At 39.6% G+C, this 23102-nt stretch overlaps 1 protein-coding gene and 1 long non-coding RNA gene across 2 annotated transcripts in view; both read right to left on the reverse strand.

Annotated features, from left to right (window-relative positions):
- Positions 1–23102, reverse strand: part of znf608 (zinc finger protein 608) — a 52512-nt gene that overhangs the window by 7652 nt on the left and 21758 nt on the right. The window contains exons 2-3 of the mRNA XM_046034086.1: positions 14018–14288; positions 1497–1584 (exon numbers count right to left, since the gene is read on the reverse strand). Coding sequence (XP_045890042.1) covers positions 1497–1584; positions 14018–14288 — 359 coding nt within the window. The remainder of the gene's footprint in view (positions 1–1496; positions 1585–14017; positions 14289–23102) is intronic.
- Positions 19164–20140, reverse strand: LOC123960540. Its single transcript, XR_006822538.1, has 3 exons — positions 20112–20140; positions 19434–19578; positions 19164–19342 (listed from the first exon to the last, which is right to left on the reverse strand). It is a non-coding gene; the product is annotated as an uncharacterized LOC123960540 (long non-coding RNA).

Below are 23102 nucleotides of genomic sequence, written 5' to 3' on the forward strand. Positions count from 1 at the left end.
TTACGTAAAAAAGGAAAACAGCTAACCACAACAAACTGCTGGGCAAAGTCCTTACATAGGCAAGTCCCGCCACTCGGCAGCAGTGTTATTGGCAAGTTATTCAGAAATTGTTACTAGTTACTTATTCCTACTTAAAAAATGAATTATAATATTTTACTTATGACTGGGTGATTAAAGTTACTAGTTACATTACTCCCTTACACTACTAGTTACTGGAAAAAGTAACAATATTACAGTAATACATCTTGGTAACGCCTCCGGGCAGTTATTTCGGACTAACAAGATCAGGCCCCTACCTAAATGAATGGTGAGAGCCATAACTGCACTTTTAAAGGGGCATTATGGAGTTTTCAGCGGCCCCTAGCGATGCGGTTTTAAGATTGCTACCAGGCGTGAGCTCGTACGCGTGCTCACTTGAACTCATGAGTGAGCATAATCCGAATCACTACCACTTTCATACAGAAATCCTGCTACTGTAGCGTTAGCTGGCTGCATCAGGATAGGCTAACGTTAGTAAACAAATCGCTCCACATTTGCTTTTTACCATTACATCCTTTCTTGCAGGCTAAATCAACAGTGGCACACAGGATAGTAACATGGGTCACGTTAGCTGGTGAAGTAATGCGGAAAGCGATATAACTTTGCTTCGGATAACAATAGCAACTGCTTGGCGTTAGCCGGCGAGCTAACGTGACCTCTATGTTTCTCCAGCTTTACTAATACTCACTTTGTTCTTACTCGACATCATCTGAACCTGTTTGGTCTGATGGGCTTCAGCACATAAACTTTTATTGTTGTTTTGTATCCTTACGTGGAGCCTGTGTTTTGCTGTGAGCCAGTTGTTTTGTGGTGTTAGTGAACTGCATGTCGTTAGCTGCCGTGTTGTCGCTGTAGTCAGAGAGAGGCTCGGGAGCGCGCACAGGGCTGAATCCGACCCGGTGTCCTCACATTAAAAGCAGAATAGTGGCTGATGCAAGCAACGGAGAAAACAGGTGTGTGTTTCATTTCTATGTGAGTTTTGAGCCCATTTTATTAATTTCATTGAAAAACATACATATAGTCTTTAACCAGGACATAAAAACTGCATATTTGAATCACCAGTAAAATCTGTTAAAAACTGCAGGAAAAGTTTGATGACTTGGCCCCAAAATAAGGTTTAAAAAGTGTTTATCCCCACAGGTTATATATACACATGCGCAAGGTTGACAGCAACTTAATTTAGCCTGTGCCTCTATCCAAATTGCTGGTGACATGATGCCATGAGCTTCTCCCACTGCCTAAACAAATGCTATGCTAATTGACGCTCCACACAGCTCCAACCAAACTTCCCAGCTCACTGTATTTCATAACTCATCTAAACTCCATTCATTTGGAGATTTTTGGGAATACTATAAATATATTATAGTATGGCTTGTGTGGTGCGCCTTTAAAGGTCTCTGTATAGAATCACAGAGTCAGAGAAAGAAAAGAAGAAGGAAGACAAAGTGTAGTATTACCTTGGAGGAGCCCAGTCATGTTTGGTGCAGTCTAACAGAGTTCCCACGTAGGTTCTCTTCCTCCACGTCACATTCACCACCAGCACACCTGTCAATCACACAGGACAGAGACAGAGCAGTTCATACTGGATCTACTGGGATCATAGTAGGCTTCTATAGCTGACAGCAACACAGAGTTCAGGTCTTAAATAGGAAATATGGGCAGTTTGTTTTAGATTACAACAGTCTTTAATGACAAGATAATCCTTTGTGGTGCACTTCTTTGGGACATTTCTCAGTTCTCTGCATCAAATTGTGAAGAACTTGCATTGTTCTTCTACAACAATATATATCAATTATAGCAAGTATTGTATGTAAACACAGATGGCCACAGCAATGACTGTAAGAAAGCATGGGAACCATGGGAACATTCACCTTTATTAAATGAACTTTGCGAGACTGCCACACAGTGCAACTCCTCCACCTCATGTATTGAACCTGTACATACAGCTTTTTTTAGGCGGGTGTTCAGTAGTGTTTCAAGTAATGTCCAGGAGATTGTAAATACATCTCTGGCATCTTCCCAGCTGCTGTAAAACCCTTACTAAAGAAACCCAAGCTAGATGGTAATTCACTGAGCAGCTATAGGACAGTATCCAACCTTCCATTCATTAGCAAGACACTTAAAAATAGTATGGTAGAATTTCAGTCAGGCTTTAGAACATGCCACAGTACAGACTGTGGTATGAAATTAAGGTCTCAGTTCCTCTTAGACCTAGTATCCATGATATCTTAATCAATTGCCTTGAAAGGTTGGTTGGTCTGTCTGACTGTGTGTTAAACTGGTTCAAACATCAAAGGGAGAAGGTTTCACATTAGTCTTGGAGATCATGTGTCTGAAACATGACATCTGTTTTGGGGCTGCACAAGGCACAAGTCTTGGTCCATTACTATTCCCACCACGTGCTGCGACTGGGTGACATCACGGAGCACAGTGTATGTTTCCATAGTTATACTGATGAGACTGTACATCTCTGCTGAACCAAATGATGCTGCTGCTATTAACTACATTTAGTTAACTGCATGTTTTTTGGCAATAAATAAATGGATGAGCAATAATTTCTTAAATGTAAACAAGGACAAAACTGTCCTACTAGTCAGCTCTAAAACAAAAATGGAAATACTGTTTATTAATCTGGGAAATGATCTCCTTAGATTGAGGTTACAAGTCATGGCGATATCTTAGATTCAGATCTAAGCTTCATGTCCCACATTAACAAGGTGACAAAAACTCCTCCTCCAACTGATTCATGCCTTTATTTCAAGGAGACTCAACTACTGTAATGCACTTTTTACTGGTCTCCCAAAAAAAACCCCAGAGACTTCAACTTATTAAAACCTCTGCAGCTTGACCATTAACCAGAACCAAGAGGGGCGAGCACATCGGTCCAATTTTAGCTGCTATGCACTGGCTTCCTGTAACAATCAGAATTGATTGTCCTCCTTACATACAAAGCCCTTAATAAGCTAGGACAAAGCTACATTGCTAACTCACTTGTTCACTACTTCCCTTCAAGAACACTGCGATTATCTGCTGCTGGTTTATTGGAGGTTCCCAGAAACAGCTGAAAGAAAATGCAGCCTTCGTACTGGGGGTGTTCCATATTGACAAAACATATCTATATAAAAACATGTCATGTTACAATACTTTTATTATGAAATTCTGCCCCTGTTATTAGGCTAATTCTGTCTATTTTCATGTGAAGATGCATTCTGTGTTTTCTATTCTCACCTTTATCTTATTTTTACTATCATTACCATTTTTACCATTGCTTTTAATTAAATATTTAAGAGTTTTCTTTTTACCACTGCCTTTAACTAGTAGATTGATAACTTACACTGCACTGTAACTTTTACTGTCCTGTTTTCTTTGTTTCTATGTTTTTAGATATTAACACTATTTAAAAAGCTAAGAGTGCCCTTTTGATTCTACCATCTCACACGGCTGAACCTCAGTTAACAGGGCCGAGTAGAATTACAAGGATTAGAGTCCCTGTTTTGTCCGCTGTCAACCGCTTTTACCAGAGCTTGTAGCCTGGGCAATCTGGATTTACAGTGAAGACTGTATCTAAGGAAGGGTTAGAGTCCTTAAGTAACTAAAGGGGGGATAGAGTGGGAGAAGGGGAATCAAAGGAGTAAAATAAGCAAAGGTGGGAGACCTGCCTGTTTTTATTTTCTATTTAACTTTTAAAACTTTTATATTTCCTTGTTGCTTTTATGTTTTATGTAAACTTTGAATTACCTTGTTGTTGAAATGTGCTATACAAATAAACTTGCCTTGCCTTTTGTATTTTCCCCTTGGTGCATTTCATTTCTTTATTGTAAAACACTTTGTTCTGCATTTCCTGCATGAAAGTTGCTATAAAAATAAAGTTTATTGTTACTATTATTATTATTATCATTATCATCATCATCATCATCATCAGTCACATACAGGTTTTATCCCAGTATTTACATCCTTCTGGAACAAATGATGCTGCATGAATTGAAGAATTCAATTTGGTTTTAGAGGAGAAAAATGAATGCAGCAATCGCACTCGGGTGCGCATCGAAAGTGGACCAGACATTTCAAACAAACTCGGATACGGTTCGCTTGTGGTGTGAAAGCAAACGAACCAACCACCGGATTTTATGATAGAGATTTGATCTGATCATTATTTCCAAAACCAAACCACTAATAAATCCATCTGCTGACCGCGAAATGTGTTCAGCGATATTATAATTGATCTGTATAAGTCATGTATAGGCTATGTTTATGAAAATCATAACGTATACCAAACTTGTCAGCATGGGTATTTCTCCTGATTAAAATCTGTTTAAAAAGGAGGGCTAGTAGTACTACTCAGTTCACTGTTAGTTCATTATGTCAATAAAACGTGTGACAGCGATACCATGGTATACTATAAGCTAATAAGCCCCGGATTATTACTGTAGGCCTACATGTCCTGTTTTTACGTTATTATTCATAATAGGCTATGAGGTCGATCTGCGGTCTAACTTATCATGCTTTTAGTAAATTATTACTTCATGAGCTTTTTGCGATACAGATCAGAAGCTGCACAAACTTCTGTCAGTCACCGGAGTTTGATTTCCCCACGTGGTTCCTGATGATGCAGGATGACAATCGCCAAAGCTTATAAATCAACAAGTTACCTGTACGTCTGTGTAACGTCATGGTCTGGTTCATTTGTAAAACTGCAGTGTTAACATGAACCGGACCAGAACTAAAATGCAACAGTGTATCATTTTTTTTCCACTTGGTCCAGACCAAATGAACCGAACTGCAGGTGTGAAAGTACCCTTAGTGGCATCTAGTGGTGAGGGTTGCGAATTGCAACAAATGGCTCACTGTGCATTCACTTGCTCCTTGGACGAAATAAGTACTTTATAATAAATGTACACATTTAATGACAATTGTAAATTCAGCAGTAAAAAACCTAACTTTGTACTTGCACTTTCTCCATGACAGACAGACAGACAGACAGACAGACAGACATACATACATACATACATACAGTTCTGTATACTTCTTTATGTCCGTGCACACTTTATTTCTCTTTTTGCAATAAAGATTTAAGGAGGGAAAAAAAACTGATTATTCAGACATCACCTCACCCCTCCATTTCCAAGCGAGCAGAAGATGCAGTGGCCGACACGCTCTGATGGCTCGTGCTAAATAATGTGTGGTCCTCTATTTGTCCAAATTTCACTTCTCTTCTTATTTCTAATAAACCACACGATTACTACCATTATTACCACGTACGTATTCAACATAGTGACGAAACACCCTCTGTAGATTAGTTTGTCAGTTTGGGCTACTGTAGAAACATGATGCTGCAACATGTTGACTTCCATGTCAGAGGACCTGCGGTATATGTAGATAAGCTCATTTTAAGGTAATAAAAACATAACGGTTTATTATGTAAGGTCTTTATACACCACTGAAAACAGTTTTGTATCATATATTGTATTTCTGTCAGTAGATCCTCCTAAATATTACACACGTTTTGAGGGATTTTCATGTATATCACAGAATCACTTATTTTCTTGCATCACCCTTTGTAGCTCTGCATACATTCTCATGTCTTTGTTCCCACTTGTATCTAATTACAAAACTAATGAAACCCTGATCAAAGACAAATGTGCAGAAATAAAAAGGAGCACACTACAGAAGAAAGAAAAATCAATCTGACGAGTCGTCTGAGAACAGCAGCAGTTAACAGTTTGGAAATGAAAAGCTGTGGCAACCTAAAGGAAGGAGTTTACAGTTTTAAGAGGCTCAAATTGTTTTCCAAATGGTTCAAACTGTCTGTTACAGCCCGTTAAATTACTCAAACTGATATTGGTCAGCAACACCTGAGGAGGTAAATACAGTCTTCCATCCCTGTCACGTTTTTAGTTATAAGGAAAGTTGAGTCTTGGGTCAAGGTTTAAACTCCAATCTGGAGACTGACGAACTTTCAGCCATCTGAAATAAACGTCTCTCTTCCTCTTCTTTCTCTCTCTCTCACACTCTCAGACTGACATTTAAAAACCATTAACCTCCGCTTTGTGATGCGCCAGCGGCGACGCCAAGCAAATCAAATTTTGGACGCATTACAGCTTTAAAACGAGGTTTGACTGCAACACACAACTCCTTTCTCTTCAATTAAGCCTGATGGCCTCTCTCACAGATAAATGAGGGCTGGGAACTGTGGCCAAGTGTGTCGCTCATTTTAACAAAAGGTGGTTGGTGCTCTGGCAGATTAGAGTTTTTTTATCGTCACTATAGTCAATGAAACTTTAAAAAATTTAATTTTTTTCACAGCTGGAGAATTACATCAAATGGAAATATTCTACATAACGTTAACACATGTAAACAAAATGTCCTGGATATTGCTTGTTGGAGCTCTCCAAACAAACGGCAATATGTAAATATCTTCAGGTTTCCAGGTTTTGTCTGCCGTCTGCACAAATGGCACTAAAACCGAGTCGGCAGCTGACTGAATGAATGTAACATCAGTTCTTCCTTAAACCAGTAACCATCTTTGTGACTCTTGCCACATATCTTCAGAGTCTATTCAGGCTAGAATTGTGCTGCTTTCAGGTCTGTTTGCTTTAAAAAAAAACCAAAAAAAAAAAAACATCCCTCTTGGGTTCTGTTAAGACGTTAAGATGAATTGTCCTTTATAGGTCAGGTGCAGTTTCAGGAAAATCAATATATAAAACCTTTATTTAACTAGGAAGTCAAATTGAGATGAATACCTCTTTTACAAGAGAGACCTAATCAAAACAGGGTAAAATAGCAGTATCTAACACAAGGCAACACCACAGCAAAACAACACAATACCAAAATACCCTACATAGTACAATTCATAGACAAGACAGCAATTTTTGATTATGTTTATTTGGCAAAGAGGCAACAGCTAAGAGGGAACACTTCCTTTATTCTATGTTTAAAAGATCTAAGGGACTTAAGTTTGAGATGGGGACCATAGTAGAACAGGCTTGATCCACTAGCCTCTGAAATGCAGACCTGCCATAGCTGTGCTCGAAGCCTGGAGTGTCGTACACCATCCAAATTCTGCCAAATAAACACTCACTGACTAACAGCAGAACATCCATCACAGCCGGTGGGGCTAACAAAGCAGCTAGTGAGGTGAGGTCGATGGAGGGAGGCTTGCAATACATACAGTGATTTTTCAAGCGTAACACTGTGTCTCCAGTGGGGGAGATGGTTCAGGCAAATAAATGAAGGTAAGTTTACAATTTATGTAATTCTTTCCATATAAAGTATGGAGTAAGATACTTATATAAAGTGTGATGAATGATGATAAAAGGCAGTCTAGAGATGTGCATTGGTTTTGTTATGCACTTCTTCTGGTTCATTTATATTTTCACGTCATTCATTATAGAATCACTGATAATATGAGGAGTCACTGTGCGCTAAAGACTGTCCCAGTTTAGGGTCAGCAGCACACACTGGAGGTTTTCCTCATCAATCTCATAAAAGCCCCTGAAGCCTTGTTGAAAAGTGAGTTTCTATTTTTATCCAGCGTGACTTTGTCTCTTCATGGGAAGATGCCAAAACACCGAATAGCTCATCAGTTTTCGTCTCATTACATTCTCATGACATTCAAAATCCTGTTTTGAACTTATAAACATTCAAACAAATGCCCTGCCTAGTTTTGCTTCACAGATGCTGTGTAGAAACAAACAACTGTTAAATGAAGGAGAGCAGCGATCAGACGGTCCTTGAACCGACTGTCCCAGAATATGTGCATCCGTATCTCAGTGACTTCAGGGTTTGTTATCAGTCAGTAAAGAAGAAAATGTTCTCTCTCTCTTCCTTCCTGCCTCGTCTACCTCATCTGCTTTTTCTACATCTTCATCCACTAGACATCATATCAAACAAATTTAATGAAAAAAAAAAACCCGGTTTCCCTCAAAATCCACATTAATTCCTTCTGTACGCTGTTTTTATTGCCTCTCTATTACCTAGTCTAGTATTGTCTATATAGAGGTATGAGAATGGTATTGATCTCTTAATCTCTTAACTCTCCACAAGAAAGTGAATAAGTGTGTTTCCCAAAACGATGCACTATTCCTTTAAGGACAAACATCAGTCAGGTACTTTCCAGTGGTATTTAAACGTGATTATTTTATGTGCGTTTACAAAATGTAAATCACCTTTGTGATTTACATTATCTCTGGCGTCCATACAGACAGTCTTGGAATCAGACAGTCTGTGGAGCTAAGAGTCGAGCCAATCACCATCTGATTAACGCTCATCAGACTCTGGTCTCCTGCAGGGAGAAGGGGTGGGGGGGTGATGCTGAAATGGTGGTCTGCTCTTCTTCTCCTTTCTGTCTTTCCAATTAGTATTCCGCTTAATTAACATGCAACCACCATCTTCCCCTCGTATCCCTCCGCCGTCACGAGGAGGGGGCTCCGGCTGTCCCTCCGCCTGCTGAGTGATAGTCCCCAAGAGGCGCAGAGGACTCATCAGGATGAGAAATACTCCCTCATGTTGCTTTTTGTCTCTGTCTGTTCTTCGTCTCTATTTGACTCTGACATCGTCAATCGAAATGATCCTTCTTCATTTCTCTGTTTCTTTTTGTCTCTATCTTTGCATTCCTCGCCATCTCTCCATATCCTTGGTAGTTTAGAAATATAGAAAAAAAAACCTCTGTTGCCATTCTGTCCATCTCCCCACTTCTCTCTCTCTCTCCCCTGCTTCCATCCATCTACCCGTCCATCCTGTCAGCATGTTCAGGCACAGACTGGGCAGTCAATCAATTTTTCCTCGCTCCTTTTCTCATAGTTACCACTCTTTTATCCCTCTGCTCCTTCTCTTTGTTCTTCCCTGTATATTAACTAAAATACATACCATATGTCTGCATGTTAGTTTTTGGTAGTGTATTCCTGTGTATCTCTCTGTGTTAGACATATTTGCTATGAGCAGAGCATAACTCCACGTGTATCTTTCATATTATTTATGTATCCTGTTACTCTGCTTCACTTCACCGACGCTGCTGCTGTTTGTTTTCTCACACAACCCTGGAAACACGATGCTTTGATGTTTTCTACTTGCATTTATTTCCTGCACCGTGGAGGAAAAAAACAAGCCCTGCTTGTTTGTTTGTTTCTTAAGAGGAAATCTCAAAATATGTGAACAGATTTGAGTGAAATTTGGTGGAAAGTTGAGACGCGGAATAAGTGATAAGTGTGAATGCACATTACCCACTTTCCCTTGTGAGAGTGCATTAGAGTGTTTTTTCCCCACAATTGGTCTCATGAACTACTGTTCTTAAGTCATCTGACACTGGAATAATATGGAATCCAATGAAAACTATTCTGAAATACTTGATGAAATGGACTGTAGCTGATTAATATCCTGATGATTGGGTTGTTATGAAAATTTCGGCGGTCTGGTTTATCATCTACATTTTGTTCCTGCTTGTGTTCGTTTTTCTTTCTGCCCATTTACGCTTGTCACGGTCTGCAAAGAAGCACTCAAATTTATTTTAAATTTCAGTGTTTTCAGTTTGAAGAAGTTTTACACACCGTCTGTTTTCCTCTTACTTCAGAATGTGAGACAGAATATGTATTTTTCACTGTGTCTTTCTTTCACTCCTCTCTCCATCTCTCTGGCCTTTTTAGGAGCACTCTTCGCCTAGAAAATATTCCCCTGCGTTGTGTTTGTTTTTTCTCCCGTTTTATTTTTGCCCGGGCGAAGTGAGTGTCTCCAATTAATTAATACTGGGCCCGGAAACAAACGCCTCTCCGCCAAACTCAACACTCTACTTCAGAGGCCCTGCGGCTGGCAGAGCGAGATGGGCGCAGAGAGATGGGATTTATTCATTAGCTGCCTGCAGTAAGGTATTACACCTCCACTGAGAGGCCGCAGTGCTGAGCACTGTCCTCATTAACGGCCTATCAAAGTGCGATGGCGCCGAAATCTGTGGGTGAATCATCAGGCTGTCTGATCCATTGCCGGGTACTCCCATGGTATCATTTTGTGGTGTTGGACAGGTTTCTGGTTCTACTTTTCTTCTTGCATTGGACTCAGTTATGTATAGCTCAATGCCAAAACTGCTCTTATGAGGGTATTCAGTCATGTATAAAAATAAACTAGATTTTGGTTATTATTATTATTTTTATTTGGAATGTACAAAGTGTCTGGAACGATAATGATAAAAAACATCTATTTGTTCTGTGGCATATGTTTTTTAAACACACAGTAGTTGTAAAGACGCCCAATTTAATTTGGCCAAATACGGTGAATCTTTTTAGGAAGCATACTGTGCTGAAATATACACCTTTTAAATCCACACTTCTCTACTATGAGGTAATATCGCAAGGTGATGTTCTGACTGTGGTGGTCTGTAAAGGCAGAATGAAGAAGTAGATGCAACGTCGTTTGGGCAACAAGTTCCTCCAATGACGAAATACATCATTGGAGCATTTAGTGGTCGTGTGGCTGTTTTCTGATCAGCATCCATGGTTAAGGTTTGGCGAGGTTTAGGTACACTAACTACTTGGTTAAGGTTAGGGAAAGGTGGTCGGGCATGGTTAAAAGAAACCAACCACCCCAAACTTAAGCCCATCCCCACCTGAAAAACACCCATATAGGTCGATTATTATGTAGCTTATTATGAACCATATTTATAGTGTAAAGTCCTTGTATGGTGGTGGGGCGGATGAATGAGTCAAGTAAACTCAGGACTTTCACATTTTATAGATGACTTACATAACATACTTGTTTTAACCCAAACCATGATCTTTTCTAAAACCTAATCAAGTGGTTTTGTTGCATAAACCTAACTACCAATGTTTCACATTAACCACGTGTTAAACGTCCTGTGGTCACGTGACTAATATTACATACTTAAGGTCCTGTACTTGCCAACGCTCGCACATGTAATTTTGAGGAATGATCATTTGTGTCATTGTGCTTTCTAAAAGACATATATGCAGTTTTGGAAAAAGGTGTTATGTGTAGTTTTGCGAAAACACTTGAAAATCGACATATTGTCGTTAGGTATGAGGACGCGTTGACCCTTGTGCAACACTGGCAGCGTCACAGCATTTTGTCAGTTGATGAGCATCATCTGATGCTCAAACACACATGGCATGTAACAACAACACTAATGCAGAAATACAAATCGATGCGGCAAATTGCGGGCTTGACAGAGTCTTTAAACTCCTCCCACTGATAAAATATAGCCAACATCATTCAGCATGATAACAAACAGAAGCAGCTGCTTAACAAATTAGATGTGGCTCACCAGTTGGCCTTGATTTGAGACGAACAGATGACAAAAAGCACAAGCATTAAATCCATTGGGACAAAATCTCTTCGCAGAGAACACAGTCTCCAAAATCTGCAGAGCTAACTTGCGATAATAGGACAATGATGTATCCTGATGCTTTGATGCGGGACAATAAGCAATGACTTGAAGAGGTGTCGGTGTGAAGGCTTAAACAAAACAACAGGTGCAAGTATCCAAGGAAGGTTAAAATCACTTGAATACGTCTGAAGATACTTGAATACGTTTTGCCTTTCATCTTAGTTCTGTCTCCCTGGCAGGGAATCCCAGCCATTTAACCTCTGTGGAGTTATAATCAAGGTGATGGATATCGCTCAGTTCATTAGTGTTTCTGGCAGTTGTAACAACAGTCGTTGTGGTCGTTGGAGTTGCGTCAGGCCGAGTCTGAACGGCCATCGTTGGCATTGTCACAAGGCCAAATGTGAGCATTTGTTCACTCTCCTGGGAAGAGATGAAGGGAAAACGTTATAAGTGGGGGGATTTGTGGTGTCTTAGCCCTCTTCCTCTGTTTAAGCGATGGTCTTCAACCACGTCCAGTTGCCCTGGATTTTAACCTTCCTTGAAAACTACGGCCTGAATGAGAATCTTCACAGACAACAGGTGCAGTGTTTTCACCCACTGCTGATGTGGTGGTGCTCTGACACTGTACGATGCTTCCCTTGCTTTTGACACACCAGAGTCATTATTTGCATGGAAACGTAGGAGGCTCAATGAACAACCAATGCAAACTGCAAAAACCACCCACAGCACCTACTGGAGTGAAAGTCATCAACCAGGAGTCAGCGGACTGAGACAGATCAAGGAGGTGATTCGCATCGGACTACAGAGACATTTGAACAGAAACAGGAGTTAATATCTTTCCCCATATACACCCACCTGTTACCATATAAACAAAATTCCATATTTAGGTCATATGATAACTAAACCAATTCCCTCTACTGACTTTCCAATGCAGACAAAAGCTCCAGAAATATAGTACTGAGTTAAGATCATTTTAAACAACCAATGTTGCTTTTTTTTTTTTTTTTTTTTTTAAAAATGGTAAGGACGGTCTCATTTTGGATGCACAAAAGAGTCCAGTTAACCTGAAAAGCCACGTCTAGGGAGGTAGAAATATTTACTCAGCTTTGAGTCCTGACGGACTGTTTCCCGACGGACTGTTTCCTGGGAGCTGTCCAGGAGTCTCCCTTGTTGATTTTATCCAGCAAATAACACTATCTTTAGTTTTAATAAGGACCAAAACAAACCATTTGCTGGAAACGGAATTTTAAAACCTCTCAGATTTTGGGGAAATGGCCAGAGGGCAACTTTCACTCAGCCTGCGTTCAGTAAAAACTGTTTCATCTGTAACTGTCAGTCTGCCCGTCTGTTTAGAGTCACAGATTAAATGAGCAGGACAACCACTGATCTTCAAACGGGAAAATGCTGGGAATAAAAAATAAACGGTGCACCTGATAGAGTGCAGTGAATTGTAAGTCTGGGCTTTTCCACACAGCAAAAAAAGTATTTTGTCAAAGTCAAGTCAAGCCTGCAGATCAGAAAAGCTGCTGATGCATTTCCACCATCTTGGCTTTAACTGAGGAATGACAAAAGTATTTTATTTACCCAGGTTTGACACAGAATACTTTCCACACCCTCACCGTCACAGACTGCGCTCAGACTCACCGTACAGCTCAGGCTTTCATGTTCAGCTACTTTCTGTCTGAACATACACAAGATGAAATTGCAGAAGCAATATCCCCGCTGGACATTTAACGGTACGTTTTCATGGTCACATATTACAAACAAATGTCAGCCTTTGTTTCAACCATTATGTTTTTCACTGTCCTCTATAACTGTATTTATATAGCATTTATAACAACAAATGACAAAATAAAATAGAAACACAAATAAAATGATCCAAAATAGAAAACCTTTTAAGAAAGCCTTTGAATAAAAATCCACTTTAGAGAACATTTTAAGGGTATGAAATTCATCACAGCGAGCATAAGGTCTGTTTTTGTCTTTGTTAAATTTTTGTCCTTAAATTGCTCTTAAACCAACATTGAAGGTAGTCAGCCAAGTCATGGCCAGTGCAGATTTCGGTTGCGGATCCAGGTTTGTTTGATTTGTACTGAGAATCAGTTTCCATTAAAAGCAGTTTGGCCAGCTTTTGGGCCAATGTTGGCACCCAAAATTAGACTGTGCTAGTTTGGCAACCAGCATGCCAGATTGATGCCATGGTTGGGCTGCTTAATTTAATTCGAAGCCTCTTCAAAGTTATTTCCATCACATAAGGATTGAATGAATGGAAGTCAGTGGCTAACTGGACAGTGAGAAAATACATTCAGGAATCTAAAACAATACATGGCAATATAATTGAGGACATGTAAAAACACTAGTATTGTCCTTTAAGTCCTTAATGCTTTAAAATCAAAGGTAGTGCATCGGTTTACTAAATAACTCCTATCATTTAGCCATTTGGATAGTCCTGGTTTTATGTGGAGAATATTAGGGTGGTGGCAGACATCTCAGAAGTGGATATAAGTGTCTAAATCTAAAGATACAGTTTATTATTTATTTTGTGTGAACAAACCCTTTAAAAGTGCTACTATAGAGTGTTCACTAGCGAGAGATCATCGTTCACATCCCAGAAGGACACATGCCCACTTTTTAGATTATACTTCTTACCTTCCTCCGTCTCGTGCCAGACGATGCCCTCCAGGTTGACGCTGGTGCCGGGCTGGCAGGGCCCCAGACAGGCCGAGTCGCCCTCCAGTGCTCCTGAGACGCCTCCATCCTGGGTGTTGGTGCCTATTGACCTCGTCCTCACTGCCAGCATCTTGGGGTTAGAGGTGGGCAGGGCCGGAGGGGAGAAGGAGGGAGCTGAAGGCAGAGAGGGTCCGAGGGCCCCGGGGTGGCCTGGAGCAGGGGGAGCTGGCACAGTGAACATGGGGTCCACCTGGAGGGAAAAGGAGAGGATTCATTAAAAAGACCAAATTAAGAGACTATCTGCATTGTAATCAATATCAATTTTATTTATATAGCACACTTAAAACAACCAAGGTTGACCAAGGTGCTTCACAGGTTAAAATACAACAACAATATGTAATTTTACTTTAGTTACACTTTATTTTTGGTATAAAGCTATTAGTTCAATTTCCATGACTGTGTTGACTTCTCCAGAAAAAAATTAAGTAAAAAGATTAGTAATGTCATTTGAGTCCATCTGACATCTGATATTTGAATGTTGAATCCCATTTTATAATGGAAGGACATTTTAGAAGAAGAGACTTTTCTGAAAATGTCATACCATTCATTATTCTATCTGCAGTGTGCATTTACCAACTTCCTAATACTAAATGGCAGTTAATCCTCTCTCAACTATATCCAGACTTGGAAAATTGAATGCTTCGCTTGCACATACATATATAGTGTCATGTGTAGGTATGTATGTGTGTGCAAGGTTAAGTATATATGCCCACGGTGAGTATGTATGCATGTGCTTTTTATTTATTATTATTTCATATGGTCCCAATTACAGCCCTGAGCGAAGTATGTATGTATGTATGTATGTATGTATGTGAGAGGTTAACTGTTCACCTATTTATCAAATGGGCAAGAACATCCCTCTTCCATTTGTCACTTTTATCACTCTAAAAAATTAAAATAAAATTTTCACATCCCCATAATCCCCAGACCTGCTGCAGGTGGGTCTGTGTGGGAAAGGAGCCAATTAGAGCTTTCTAAAAAATAAAATAAAAAACAATGCTACAGACATCTCATATAGCAGCTACAAGGATTAAGTAAAAAAACTAAAGAATGTCAAAGAGGCTATTAAAAAGCCTGAATTCAGTTAACCTAATTAACTGATTTAGACCTGGTAAACATTTCCTGTTTATAAAAAAAGAGGTATTTCCTTATTGCTGAAAGCCTTAACTGGACTGCCCCATTGGGTGGAAAAATCTGTACTTACCAATTCCACTTTTAGCCAAATCTACACGTAGTATATTAAATGACTCGTTGTCTTTCCACCATCTTCTCAAATACATTTTGCTGTGTTTCTCAGGTCTATCTCATCATGTAGTTTAGCATTAGTGCAGATAGGGTTTGATAATACATACACACTGCAGTGAGCAGTGATCATTTTTCCACACACTACCATACACATGGTAGAGGTCTTACAATAGCTAACCATGAGGGGCAGTCAGACCTTGTTTCAAACACCCCCGAAGATAATTAGATCCAAAATGAGGTCCGTGAAGACGTCTAACTGACGGCAGAGACACCGTGAACAAACACTCTCCAGTAGTGTTTCATAAAACCAAGAAGATCGTTTTTCAGTTTTCAAAGTGTGTGAGTGAGCTTAACCTCTGTCATCACCATGGTTACATGTAATGAAATACTAAGTCATTGATGCCTGTAAGGGCCTCGCTCTTATCTTCACCACTTATTATGGTCCCAATTACAACAGCTCTGGGAAATAATTCTGCTGAGAGAGCAGCAGCAATCAGCGATGAAGGATTTTTCTCGCCGTTATGACTCAAAGATTACTGGCCTGACAGATATCTCACTGCCCGATATTCTTGAGTAATTTCCCAGTTTGAAAAAAAAAAACAAAAAAAAAAACATGTTCTTGCCAAGCCGAGTAAATACTTGAGAAAATAGCAGAGCTTTGTCAAGTCCAACACAGAGCTCTTCTGCGAAGTTTGGCTTCCCAGATAAAGGAGTTGTGCTTCTGTTGTGTTATTATGAAGATAAATCAGTTACTCACACAGTTCGCTCTCATATCTGACGCGAAAAACAAAAGACTCGGGTGCTCTGTGCTTTTCTTTAAAATCCCTCTGCTATCTTTCCTCTACAGCAGCGTAAACCGAAGGGGTTACAAATATTCAATATTGAAGAACTCGGACCAGAATCAGGGCCGAAAAAACTTGACCAGAACACCCCTAGTTACACTTGAGTTAAATTAGAGACCAATTCTTTATGTAAAATTATTTGGGGCGTGTCCCCGTGTCCACATAAAGTTACATCTATGCTTGCAAGTTCCAAAACAGTTACTTTCCCCCTCCTCTGGTCCCTGTGTGGCTCAATATATAAAAAGGGAACTTTCCAATACTTCAGGGTTCAGGGTTTAGTTTCTATTCTGCCAACAGTTTCTGTTCTCCAGGTATGATAAGGAGCTTTGTTTGTTTGACTTGATTTGTGTTAAAACCCTGATAAACAAATGCAAATTTATCATGCAAAATAGTAATAAAACAAAAAGCAGAAGATCCCCAGTGCTTCCTGAAACCGTCTGTTAACTCCCACACAGCTGCTAACAAAGACCACCCAGGACTTCTTCTATCATATCACAAAGCAAATTAACTATAAAAGAAGAACCATGATCCTTGGGGATTTCTGTTCCGTCATTAACGCCTTTTCCTCCCTCAGACTCCCAGAATAACAATGCTCGATTGCAATTCACACAGCAGTTATAGTCTGCCAGGACGCAGAGTCACACAGCAAAATAACAATAAAAACACAAGCTTGCTCTCTTGTGTGTTAAAGTCTTCAAACAAATCACCCGTTCTCACACTGTTTCTTAATTAAGAAATCCAACAAAGCACACAGCAGAACTTTAGGCAGCTTTAGCTTTAAAGAAACAAGCATGTGAATGAAGCTGTGGGAGCACAGTAAAGACCAGTCTGACCATGTCACTGAGCAAGGCAGTCAAAGCAATAATCACTGTAGATATTTATTTTATAGGAATATATATTTTGATTATCTAGCAGGTATAAAAATAATTAGGCAGAGGCAGTGACATTTGGACCAGAAAGCAGTCTAAATATCTCTGCCTCCCACCCTGGCAAATCACACACCGTTTAAATTAAAGCTACCGCCAGCAGCCAGTTAACTTAGCTTAGCATAAAGACAGGGGAAACGGTAAGTGTAAAAACAACAATAGTTTTACGGGGGATTATGTGCCAAACTATTTCTTAGTCAGGACCAGATGCCAGGCAACCAGATTTAAGGAAGTTACTGCATAGAGTCTGTGATGGCCCAAGCCACACAGGGTAACAGCCAGCAATGGTAATACCGCACACAAGCCTACCAGAACACAAGCCATGTTTTAAGTACACAGGTTAAGTTAATTTTGCAGTTAGCCACACCCCAAACAATTCATGATTTCAAATCACAGCACACAGTTATTTGAGTTGCAGTAGTTATTTGAGTTATAATATACATTTATTTGCTTTAGCCATACGCTGTTTAAATTGAGTGCACACATTTTCACATTGTAAGGTTATGTAAACATTTCTGTTCTATTAATCATTGTTTCTTGTTACCACTTTGAAGAAAGATCTGTCCTGGTGGAAGAAAGGTGGGGCCAAGGGGGGAGGACTGTTATATGCTGTGGCCTGTCAATCAAGCCGTACCATGTGCTGCTATGTTGGGGGGGGATTTTTTAGTTTGTTTGACTTTGTAGTTGTTGTCCATTTTGTTTTCCCCTTATGTGTAAATTTGTTTGGCCAAGCCACTATATATGTTCCCTTGTGTCTCATTCAGTTAGGTTAGTTAGTTTAGTTCATATCCTGTTGTTGTATAGTTATATTTTGTTGACCTCTTTTATAGGCCTAGTTGTTAAGTAATCGGACACATTGCCCCACGTAACTCCACAACTTTGGACACAAAAAACATACAATGGCTGCCTAGCGTTTCCTCCTGCTTTACATTCTTTATGCTAAGCTAAATTAGCAGGCTGCTGGTGCTTCATACTTAGCAGGGCTCAACTGCCAGGGGCAAGAAAAATACGCCTGTTCAACAAGCATAAACATGTAGAAAGCAATGTTTTCATCTGCTCTCCACAGTCTCTCATCCTCTGTGTTTTACACGAGAACAGCACGCTAGCTCGGCTAAAAGCAAATTGTTACAAACAAGATAAAACAAAAGCTGTCTGTATGTAGTCTAACTGTTTAGCTAGGCAAATTCTTGTAAACTAAATCATTTATCACTCACACTTAGAGTCCGTCTCTGTGGAGAGAGAGGAGGGATTGTGATACCATTTAATTTAATATGCAAGAATTGTTCTGATTCATTTACTTTATTATTTATAAAGATTAGACATGACAATTAACTTAAGTCTCCTTGTTACTTGATAACCGCTAATAAATTAAACCATTTGTATGGAGGGGGGTAAAAACTGACTTGAGGCAAGTCGATTTCTGACCCACTTGCCCAACAGACAGTGATATCAGTCGTCTCATCCAGGCTCTTGGCAAGAAAGCAAAATTAGCTTTCCCAAAGTGATGATTGCATAATGCTTACCATGGTCACTATATTGGTTTAATATATCTTAATGTGTTATTGTGCTAACTATGTTAGTTAAGTAAAAATACAAAGTAGCACTGAGGCTGATGAGTTTTGGTATTGGATAAAGTGAAATGCTGACCTGATGATGATCACCAAAGTTATGAAAATCAATCCTAACTTTACGGATAGTAGTGCTATAGAGGAAAAGTCAGGGGATCACCAAAGTCAGAAGGGTTGATTCACTGGGGGCCATGAAGGGCTGTGCAAAATGTCACGGCTATCCATCCAAGAGTTGCTGAGATATTTCAGTCTGGAGCAAAGTGATGAACAAATCAAACAACCAACCAACCAAAATTGCCATACCATGAGCCATGCTGCTAAAAATCTGTATTATGTCTATATACTGCATGTTAAATATCCATCATGAAGACGATTTTTCCCCAACAGTAACCAAGTAGTTGCCTGAACTTAACCAAACCTTAATCATGGATCAGAAAAGTGGTCATGTGAGTAATTTGGGTATAAGGACTTCAACAGTTTTTGATCATGTTTACAATATCAGTGTCTTTCACTTCTTGTTCAGTCTTTCTCTCTCCACCCAGGAACTCATGCTGATTAAAGCTCTGCATCACTACTCTCGCCTCGAGCTTCTGCGATCATCGATTTCAGTTGTTGTATTATTTTCCTGCGTCTCCAATATCTTTTTTGTGAGGCCTTCAGTATCTAAAAAAAAAAAAGAGTAACTCAAGTATCAGCAGTAACTAAACCACAGAGGAGCATGAAATACACAAGGACCCAAATAACAACCACATACATGACTAAAATATGCATGGACCCTGGAGCTGTGCACAAACTGAGACTCTGTCTTCCTCAATTTCTTTTAGACAAAATCCACTCCCAATCCTTCCTCAGACTCAGTTATAGAATCACCAGACAAACTACAGAAGCTCTGTGTTATTCTACAAAAAAAAAGAGATGTGTTAGTGGGTTCTTATTTCCAGTTCTGCCTTGCAAAAATTACAGACATAATAAAAACAAGAATAAAACAAAATAATAAAGGCGCACTGGAAGGTCACACAAAAGAGTCAAGAGCAGTGTGGTTGCAATATCTTTTTTCCTCCCGTTATCTCAAGATAACAAAAAAGTTAATTACAAGTATTTAATTATCGAATCATCTTGGGATAACAAAGCTGCTTTTCCGTGAGGTAATTTGTTAAGGTAATTATTTTAGAAAAACAAATACTGTTTTTTTTCATGAGAACAAGATATTAAACCAAATCTTAAGATAACTTTTTGTTTTCTAAAAGACAACAAGATAATTAAACTACAAGCAAATAAAAAACTCAGTTATCTCAAGATCATGAAATTATCTAGCATTAATGGGAAGCCGTTAATTAGCCGAAAACCTGGCTAATTAGCTTTTTACCAACAGTAGCTAACAAATGTTAGTACTACTTGCAAGTAGGCTTGGACAGTATTTATTTTTTCATACCTTCATTCCTTATTGACATTTCACCGGGGTTTATCCGGTAGGCTATTTGTACAATAACTAAAAACTTGTTGCCATGGATACCAACACATCAGTGGGCTGAACAGAGATGATGTCACGCAGCAACAGTCCTGCTGGCTGGGTCACCGTTATAATCGGGACCAGTGCTCTCATTCCCGCACTATCCTCAACTTCAAGGTTAAACTAGTAAATATTATAACATTAAAACGACTTTGACATTTTCTGCTCCAATTTATGGTGGAAATGTCTACAAAATTAAGGCAGCAGGTGACAATTCAAAATATAGGAGGACGGTCTGTATTTTTGATGGTGCTGAATATAATATATATATCTAAATACCTTGGTAAACCATAACACCGCCCATGCCTACTTCGAAGGCCAGAGGTTAGCATATCATTAGCTAATTACAATATGTTCTGGCCTTACAGCTAACATTAGAAACACCATGTTCAGGACTGGAACATCCACCGCATGGGAGCTGGTCCGGGATCAGATTTAGTTTAACGCTTAGCAGCTCTGCTTTGTATTTATTTGGGATTTGACCAAAGACTACCTTTTCTCATGTAAAAGTGAAACTTGCATCATCATAACTTGGATTCCTTCCTATCCATGAAATCCACAACTATTCTCTTCTTTTGTCAACTTTCTAGCTGTAATCTCTGCTGTTGAAAAAATGTGTACACCTGTGGTTCTTAACCTGGGAGTCATGAGAATGACACAAAAAAAAATATTTCAATATTTTCAACCTCTAAAACACCATTCAGCTCTGTCTGTCTGCTGCCATTTCAAACATGTTCGCCATGACCCCTGACATTGAAGCCATGATGATCTGGTAAACAATGTTTATTAAAGGTTGCTAAAAGCAAAAATATTAATTAAACAACAGCATTAGATGATTTTTCAAAGATGAACATCTCTGTCTAGACAAATGAAGTGAGCCACAGACCGGATTTTTAGTACCTTTAGTTCTTACAAATGCCAATGTGATTTAGAATGAGGTTTTCTTACTTTTGAAACCGATCCTGGAAGTTCGGGATTCACTTTGGCTCCCTATTAGCTAGCTAGCTAGTGACAGATGATAAAATCTGCCAGTGACAGTTTTCCATCTCTGGGTAAAAACGAGAAGTTGGCCTTTTGTATGATGGCCAAAAGCACCTTCTCATCTGCAGCAATGGAAAAATTGCTTCAAAAAGTACCTCACAATTCAAGCAACAAATCTACCACTATCATTTTCATCTTTCATTTTCTGTGCAGGGCTAGACCAGAAAGACTGACAGGTGCAGCAACAGTAACTGAGGGGCGGGGCTTAGTGAAGGTCCAATTGCAACCTCGGCCTCAAGGCTAACTGACCCAAAAATAAACCTTTAATAAATGAAAATGGAAAGTCTGTTTTCACAGTCTTTGCAGATCTAGATAAAAGCTGTGTGTTTAATCAATTTCAGCCCTTAAATCCAATTCGGTGGTGGTAGGCAGAGGATGCAGTGGGGGAGAGGAAAACAATCTGCTGCAGTGCAACGTAAAGCAGGTTTGACTTCAATGTTTCCTCCGACACGCTGCAGCTTTGTGTTGAGGCTGAATCACAAACAGCGGTCCTAACTTGCATACAGAGCTGGATTTACCCAAATTAATCAGGAGAGGGGCGGGGGTAGTTGGGGGAGGGGGGGGGGGGGTCAGGGGAGCCAGCTGAGTTTTCCATTAATTCTGCCTCTAAAATCTATAATTAAACAAAGAGACACTTTTTATCTTTGGTTTTTAGGCTTTAAAAAAATCTTCAATCACATTTTTATGCGCCTCAGACTACAGAGGAATCCGGTTGTATGTGTTCAAAAATGCCAATAAAGAATTTTAATCAATCTGATGATCTCATTATTCATCCATCCATCATCTATCCGCCCCCTCATCCAGCTCTTTTAATGGATGGAGGAGTGTTTGTAGAAGCTGTAAAACTGAATTTTGTCAGCACGTTTGAGGAGGAAACGCTGCCTGAACTGGATTTACCTCTTTCTACTCACCCTCTCCTCCTATGTTCTTTCCATCTTTCGTCTTTTTTTTCCCCAGATCGGTCCCTGATCATCCTTTCCTCGTTCATCTCTTTCGTTTACTGTCTTCTCTTCCTCCATTTCTTCACCCCTCTGTCTTTTTTCTCATCTCACTTTCCTCTTTCTCCCTTTGCGCATTCTCTTTTCTTCTCTCACTTTGTTTGCCTTTTCACCTTTCTTGTTTTTGCCCTCCTCTTTCCTTTCCTGTTTTCCGCCTCCTCTTTCTTTCCTCCAACTGCTCTTGTTCATCTCTTTTCCTTTCCTCTTATCCTCTCATCCTTTCTTCTTCCTCTCCTATTTTTGTTCCTTCCACCTTTCGTCTTAATCCACCCACTCTGCTTCTTTTGCTTCATCTTCTTTTCCTCCTCCCTCTCCCCTTCTTTGTTTTGATCCTCTTGGTCTTCTACCCTCTTTCATTTTCCTTTCCTTTCTTTCCATCGTCTCTTCTTCCCTTTTCCTGTTCTTGCCTCTTGTCATTGTTTCATCTCGTCCTTTATTTCCTTTTTCTATCCTTTGTCCTCCTCTCATCTTTCTGTCTTCCTCTTCCCATTTCCACCTCCTTTTCTTTCCTTTATTATTGCCCTTATGTCCTCTTCCTCTTACCTCCTTTTCCTTGCCTCCCATTTTATTTTCCTTCCATCCTCTCCGTTCTTTCCTCTTCCTCCTCCTCGTTTCATCTTATCTTTATTCTTTTCATTTCTTTCCTCTACTGTGCTTGCCTCACAGCCTCCTTTCCTCCCTTCTTTGTTCTTCCAATTTCTTGTCTTTCCTTCTTGTCCTTTGCTTCTCTTCCTTTCCACCCTTCTTGTCATCTGCTGTTGCTTTTTTCATTTCTTTCTCCTTTTTCCTATCATCTCTTCCTTTTTCCTCTCTTTCCTGTGCTTCATTTTCCTTTACCTTCCTCATTTCTTCCTCGTCCTTTCCTTTCCTTTGC

Source organism: Micropterus dolomieu, linkage group LG21 (genome assembly GCF_021292245.1).
Source record: "Micropterus dolomieu isolate WLL.071019.BEF.003 ecotype Adirondacks linkage group LG21, ASM2129224v1, whole genome shotgun sequence".
NCBI lineage: Eukaryota > Metazoa > Chordata > Actinopteri > Centrarchiformes > Centrarchidae > Micropterus > Micropterus dolomieu.